The 7,898-nt window shown below is 42.7% G+C and overlaps 1 protein-coding gene across 1 annotated transcript in view; it reads left to right on the top strand.

Moving 5' to 3' along the window:
- Positions 1–1,552: 1,552 nt before the first annotated feature.
- The window catches only part of LOC147027488 (pyruvate dehydrogenase (acetyl-transferring) kinase isozyme 1, mitochondrial-like), a 31,008-nt gene continuing 24,662 nt past the window's right edge, over positions 1,553–7,898 (top strand). Inside the window, exons 1-4 of the mRNA XM_085876950.1 lie at positions 1,553–1,807; positions 4,695–4,836; positions 6,847–6,918; positions 7,280–7,464. Coding sequence (XP_085733076.1) covers positions 1,690–1,807; positions 4,695–4,836; positions 6,847–6,918; positions 7,280–7,464 — 517 coding nt within the window. The 5' untranslated portion in view covers positions 1,553–1,689. The remainder of the gene's footprint in view (positions 1,808–4,694; positions 4,837–6,846; positions 6,919–7,279; positions 7,465–7,898) is intronic.

The raw sequence follows: 7,898 nt of genomic DNA, 5'->3' as shown, positions 1-7,898 counted from the left end.
CAGTCAGGTCATTCTACATGTTCACAATTTTTTCACCATCAACCTAATTGGAAAACATGACTGTGTTAACAAGGATAGATTGAAGCCAGCCTACATTGAACAGGATCTGACTTATCTCCTGCTAACCTTAACGATGACATCGAACAAACCTCCACTTGACATAAAGCCACCTTATCATCGAAGCCTTCAGCATTAGCCACTCGACAAACCACAGCTCCTCTAAAATATTCAAGCAAATCACCTGAAGTGAGAAACATCAGTTCTGGACACCATGTACACTGGCCAGCCAGATTTGTGCAAATTTTTGTGGCAAGATGAAGTTTGACATTCTATTATGGATAATGTCAGTTTTACATCTTTGGCAGTCCAGTACCTTAATTAGACACTATTATCATCGGTCGTTCATCTTCATCATTTAATGTACCAGCGATCTAGGAGGGGCTCATTGTAGTGTCTCCTGCCACCTGCTACCTGCCTTCAGTATAAGCCACTCCACCAACCACTCCAATAGTCACGTGACTGCTTTACCATGAAGCCTGGTTTTACCGTTGTTACTCGCCAATCATCGTTGTTCTTTTTGGGTGCTTTTTCCTCTCTTCGGCCTGGCTTCGGAAGGAGAAAAGGTTATTTATTTTTCATTTCTCGGCCGATCTGCATTAAAGGAAAATGACGTCACTTGGAACGGAATGGACGGTTTGATGACATTGAACAGACCGACTGCTTTGCGGAGAGATCAGTTCTCATCTCCATCCATTTTGGAGTTAAACAAAGGGAAGCATCATTTCGCAGGACTTCTTTTGCATGACCTGCAGTTGTGGATTCTACTTTATCACTTGAATTTTTCACCAGTACTTGTTGCTCACCAAAGGTGTTTTTATTTTTATTTGCAGACGTTTCACGTCTTCCTTGAGGAGTTCGTCTCCGGGGCCTCGGATGTATTATCACGGACTTTTCACGAGTTGTCTGGTTTTCTCAATACCGATTGCCGTTTGTTTGATGTCATGATTTCCGAGTGGAGAAGGTTTTATTATGAACTTGTATCCGAATTTTCACGAGTGAACAGTTATTCCAACTGTTCTGCAATCCACCTAATATCTAGGAATTGTACAATGAGTTCCTACAATTCCTACAATGAGTAGGAATTGTATTTACCATCTTTGAAATTCCTACACACCTGTACATTTAGTCCCTCAATTGTCATATTTCATACATAGGCCTATATATGATGTACCCCAAACCTTACTGCCCTGTCCCAACAACCACCAACATCCATTCCCTTCAGGAATATATAAATCACCAAATGCAATGCATTATAAAAACGATAGAAAAGCATTTACCATTCATAAAAATTATCATTTTGTCATTCAAATCCTCTGTTGAGACCCCCTGAGCAGATTGGTCTGTCTCGATTTGACCTCCACGTTCACGTCTCCAATCACACGTCCTCCTTTCCCTTCTTCTTCCTCGCCTCATCTTCAGCTCATATTTTAAATCCAATTCATCCTTTTTACTTCCTGTATCCTCTCTGACCTCCCTCCTACCAAACCCTCTTCCTCTCGAATTCCCTCCCCTTTTCTCCTCCCCTATTACCGCCCCATTCTTTCTTCCTCCCATTTGTTTCTCCATCTACTTATCCCCGCTTGTGATATCTTGACCTAGAACTGTCTGTTCCTCCATCCCGACCCCAAGATGCGCCTCATCCGTTTTCTTCTCAAAAATGCTGCCCTCGCGAGCGTTCCTGGGAAGATCGAGTTTTATTCCAAATTCTCTCCCTCCCCACTTTCCATGAAACAGCTTCTGGACTTCGGTAAGCTCGTGTGTTTAGCCTATCGTGTACAGTATTCCCACATTTTCCCTTTTTAGTCTGCTCGGTTCGTAGCGCAGCTATCGGTTGAAGTGTCCTGTTAAACAAACAGCAGATTATACCCCCCCAACCCCTAGTTAATTATACCCCCACTCCCACCCCAGCAAATTATACCCACCCTGCCTGCTTACAAAATTCTGCACCACAAACAACTCCTCCCCCCCCCCGCCCCCAACCTATTGCTGGAGAGAAGAATGTGTTGCATTGTATAAATATAGTAGTCCTTTGGCCTAGTGGTCGAAGTGAGGGTCATGGAATGTCATTGTCTTTTGGAACGCTTGTCCAACCAACAACGTGTTGTTATTATGCACAAAGTTTCTCATCGTTTTTGTAATGTTTGAATACAAAATATCAGTTGATGGAAGAGCAAGTAGACAGAGGGCAAAAAGGTAACACGCAGGTGGACACAGCAGGTGGACACAGTAAGTAAGGGGATGAGGAGAGAGAGGAGTGGAGGAAACCTGCAAGTAAGAGGCATACGTTATGTCGGACTAATGGTGGTAGAAAATATCATGGGTAGATATGGGGGGGGTGGTATGAGATGCTTGGTGTACTGCCTTCTTGAAACCCTGGCGGCAACAGTGGGATTATATTGACTTGGGTCGTGGACTGGTGGTTATGCACATGTCAGAGAAAAGTGGAACAGAGTAGAAATGGACACTTTGCCTGGATTTGGGGAGTTTAATCAGAAGCTTACCAGAAGAATGTGTGTGGCCTGAAGAAGTTATGGAGGGTCTAAGTGTTCATTTGAGAGAGGACTAAGAGAGCAAGAGTAAGACCAGAAAAGAGGAGGTAAAAGAAACAGAGGCTATCCCAACCTTGATATGAGAGCAACAGGCCTTGTGCTTCTCCCTCATTAGAACGACAGGATAATGTTTATAGCTTTAGATCCAGGAGAGACATGTGAAAAGGGAGCACCAGCAACAAAAGGAGAGCAGTACTCCATTGAGCTATGGACAAAGGTCTTGTAGGCTGGGAGTAGTTCTGAATTTTCAAGGAATGATTTAGAATGACAGGATTCCTTGTGCGAAGCTGGTTTTAGATGCCAGATTTCAGAAATGGCCAGCAGGGAAGTGGCCATGGTTGAAGGTGAGGCCTCAGATGTGAGAACATGGCTCATGGTGCCATCGAGAGCATCGCCAATGAAGGGTCTGCAAGGCCGGACAAAACTTACTCAACCTACATGGGTGTGAGAGACACTGAGTCAGAAAGACAGTCTACCTCGTACATCTCAATCCTCGTTCCTTCCGTTCATCCTCCTCTCCATCAAAATAGTGTTCCCTTTTATCCCACCCCCTTTTCCCTCCACCATTCTTTAGCTTCCACCTCCGATGTCTTCTCCACACTCTCACCATTTCGAACGATCGACGATTTTATAAATCGGTCCTCTCCACTTTATACTGCTTTTCCCCTTTTCACCTCTTCACATTCCATTTCCCTTTCACACCTGGTGACCCTACAATTCCAATGCTATGTTTAACCATACCACGTTGCAAACACAAAAGGTGCTGCAGTTGCACCTTGGATACCACTTTCATTGGCTTTCTTTATTAAATTGCATATACATATCAATGACATTATTAAATTACATATACGTACGGGAATGTTTTAGTCAACATTGTCCTGAGCACTTCTAAAAGTGCATTCCTTATTGACTCAGACACTGTGGATTTATTACTCCCCTACCAGTTTCACCGGGGGGGGGGGGGTGGGGGGGGACTATAGGTTTGCTCTCCATCAGTCTGTCTGTCCGTCAGTCCATCCTTCCCACCTGTGGTTTTTCAGACTTTTCCCCCATACCGCTTAACATATTCAACTGAAACTTGGTACGTGGCTATATTATGATAAGTTACAGAAGAAGTTCGAGTTTCAGGACGTTTCATCAATTTTTCAGAGTTATGCCCTTTTTGGACTTGGAAAATATCACATCAGTTGGGGACGTGTATTGCAAAGCAATTCTCACTCTTGTTGCTTTTCCTCTGGCATTCAATGTACGTACATCAAATTACTTGTATGTTCATATATATATATATATATATATATATATATATATATATATATATATATATATATATATATATATATCCCACAGTGTGTTATCTATTTTGTAGGATTTGGCATTTAAACATCTAACTTACTTTTATGAGATAAGTACAAATGCTTCATCCTTTGCTTGACGACCAATAATGAGATGGAACATGTTAACGCGTTTTTGTTCACTGAATGCATATTTTAGCAGGATTAAATTAAAATTTGACTCTCTGCTTGTATCATGCGTTTGGGGTAGCTGTGCTGAGGTTGAAGTAGGCCTACCGCTGTACATTCGCACAGGAATATGAAATTTGGCCGGAATACCAGAACACAGCAGTCAATACTCTTTTGCAATCAGAACCATGTGATGTTTATCATCCTCCAGAGGATGCTGCAAATGGGACAGCCAGCACAGCTTCCCCTCTAAAATGATTGAATATTCATCTATGCGACACCCTGCCCACGAAGCACCAGCCAAAACAGTTTATAGTCGGGCTGGGATTTGAACCCAGATGAAACAGTTCAAAGGCGAGTACACGACCGTACCTCTGAGCTCACCGATCACTGTACATACGAAGCCTTAGGTGTGGGGCCCCTTCAAGTGTGGGGTCATAGGCCATGGTCTAACAGGCCTATGCCTTAATCTGGCCCTACTTATACCGTATTACCAACTTGTTTACAGTTTGCTCACCAAGCTTGAGGCCCATAGATTCGTGGTGCATTAAGTGGTCAGGTATGTAATTCTCAGGGTATCATTTTGTACATTTTTGATGAGGTGACCATTATCATGTGTACACAGGTTCGCGCAATGCCTGTGAGAAGACTTCCTTTGCTTTTCTACGGCAAGAACTTCCCGTTCGATTGGCTAATATCATGAAGGAGATCAACCTTTTGCCTGATGAACTCCTCAGTACTGCTCCAGTCCAGTTAGTAAAGAGCTGGTATGACCGTCATTCATCCTCATTACTCACCCATTATTTTCCAATTTAACCTTCTCCCTCTTCTTCTGTACACTCATTCAATCATTTGGCTTACTTCATTCAGGCTTATGTGTGTACAAGCTTCTTTGTGAGCTTCGTGTGTGTGTGCGTGCGTGCGTGCGTGCGTGCGTGCGTGCGTGCGTGCGTGCGTCTGTCAATGTTTAGCTGAGTTTCTGTTAAATACACAATGTCTTTGAAAAACAGGGAAACATGTTTGCACTAAAAGGATTCTATTGGCAGTAATTCTGCAATTCAGGACTACCTGTCTTTACGGGAATACGTTGACATTGTTTTGAGCCAAACGCTCTCTTTCCTGCCTGTTGTTCATGAAAGCGCAGTGACGTTTCAATGAGATTGTCCAGAGGGATTACAACAGTGTTTCTCATGGTGGGGCGTAGCAATATTTTGGTGGGGCACGAGGGGAGAGAGAGAGAGAGAGAGATATTCTATATATATATATATATATATATATATATATATATATATATATATATATATATATGTATATATATGTATATATATGTATATATATATATATATATATATATATATATATATATATATATATATATATATACATATATAGACTGGAAATCACGAAACGTGGTGATTTAAGGCTGAAACTGACAAAATTGGTTCCTCGAATCAAACAAATCTGCAGCCAGCGTCAAGGGCAGGGCTCCCATTGAAGTGAGTAGCAATTGAATAAAATTTGCAATAAAAGTTTTAATAAAGCAACGTTTTAATAAACTTTTAAATAATTTTTTTTGAATACATATGTAGTATATACTGTAGTGTCTCCAATCACGGGGGGGGGGGGGGGTGCGTACGATTTTTTTGAAAATCAAAGTGGGGCGTGCGACAAAAAAAGGTTGAGAAACACTGGATTACAACCAGCCACCATACCACTCGCTTCCACATGCACGTGATAGAACAACCTCACTGCACATGCGCGACCTTTACCCCACTTTTACAGAGGGAATGTAGTTTATTGCACTCTGTGAACAGCGAGTGCAATTTCTTGATGATGATGATTATTATTATTATTATTATTATTATTATAACAGTCAAACAAATATGAATTGTCCAGTGATTATATACATGTTCGACTGATGTTCAATTTGCGATCAGATATGCTTTGGCACTGGTTGGGAATGCGAGAGGCCAATAGGATGAACAACCGCAACACCGCCCCCTCCCTCGCCCGGCACTCCAAATCACACCCTCCTTACAATTTGCAGCTTTCTCCAAGCCCAACTGCACCCTTTTCCAACCCCCTCTACAAATGCTGCACTGTACAGATTAGGCCAACTGTCCCCGTACCTTACTAATCTTTTGCATGCCTGATCCACATTTTGCGATCCCATCTCGATTCAGTTTACTGGGATTATGGAGTGGTAGAACATGTCACAACGATATGCTTTAAGTAATGGGATCGTGTTGCCAGTGGATAACGTGCTTCACATATTAAGTAGTTGGACTGAAGCTGTAAGGTACAACAAGCTGTTGTGGTGGTGGTTGGCCTTCTTAACCGAAGAAGGTGATTCACATGAAATATGTGAACTACCTGGTTGATTTGTTCATCGTGCAGAAGCTGCTGCCTGCCTATCAACCACCCAGTTCTAAGATAGCAACCCGTGTAACTTGCTGTTTAGGAACCTCCAATACGACCAAACTATTTGCTACCCAGAGTCCAGGAAGGGATTTGTAAGGTGTTCAATTTGCCGGCGATAGCTCGCCTACTCTTTGCGAAGAACACTGTGGGATCTTTAACTTCCACCAACTAATGTTGCAGATGGGACATCCGGCTTAATGTCAATCCAATGGATGGCATGCACATTGATGCCTCACCATAGATACGAAACACCAGGATGACAGTTTATAGCTGGGTTGAGATTCAAATCCAGGCTGCACGACTCAGAGGTGAGTGTGCATACATCGTATCCATGCAGACTGTTGCGTTTATTGCAGGTATGTGCAGAGTTTCATGGAGCTCGTGGATTATGAAAATGCAAACTCCGAGGAACAAGATTCTTTGGACAGGTTTGTGGAACTTCGAGTGGGTTCTGGATTAGTAAACAATCAGTCTGGAGGCATTGGAGATAGAAGGGTATGGTGATAATGGCATTGGGATGGGTGATGGATTCTGGGATTGGCGCAGCACAAGCATGATGGGCTGAATCGCCTCTTCCTGCGCCAAAGTTCCTTGTGCGTATCCTAGAGGTGGTTAGTCTTACTGTTTTAAATCATGAAACCGGTGTAACTGACACAAATGTAAATGCACCAGCTGGCCCGAAACTGGTACGAGTGCGAATTGACGCAAGAAAGATTGTGTGATATTTATGAGTCTTATTCGAAATAATAACCATGATTGTTCTCCTTTTGCACGTGCCCGTGGGTCCAGCTTTTCAGAAACATTGGTCAAGATTCGCAACCGGCACAATGATGTAGTGCCCACAATGGCAGAGGGGGTAATTGAGTACAAGGAACAATTTGGGGTGGACCCCGTGACCAGCCAAAATGTACAATACTTCATGGATCGTTTCTACATGAGCCGGATATCTATCCGCATGATCATCAACCACCACTGTAAGTCCAGTAGGTATCCTGAAAAAAATAGATGTATTCATTTATCTTTTTTTAATTAAACAAAAAACTCTGAAGCCTAAGGAGTTGCATGAGAGTCCACCAATTCAGCATGAGCTTCGCAGAGCTACAGTCCCCTATATCTCAATAGGATTTTACTGCAGCCAATACCAGGAAGGATTGTACCGCCAATAGGCAGAGCCTTAAATGCAACTGTTTGGCTCGCAGAACCTTTTTTAAATTTAAATTTAATGGCTGCTCCAAGAACTGTTTTGTGTACCACATACATGTTAATGTGTGGCAGGCATTTCCTGTTGGTCAAGATGCATGCAGCAATAGCCGGTGTGGCGCTTTCTTTATGGTACCCACTCCAGTGATGGGGTTTGATGTCACTCTCTCACACACACACACACACACACACACACACACACACACAC

The sequence above is a fragment of the Eptatretus burgeri genome, chromosome 4 (assembly GCF_056783735.1).
Source record: "Eptatretus burgeri isolate ZD-2024b chromosome 4, Ebu_testis_v1, whole genome shotgun sequence".
Lineage (NCBI taxonomy): Eukaryota > Metazoa > Chordata > Myxini > Myxiniformes > Myxinidae > Eptatretus > Eptatretus burgeri.
This window is presented reverse-complemented; position numbering and strand designations above follow the sequence as displayed.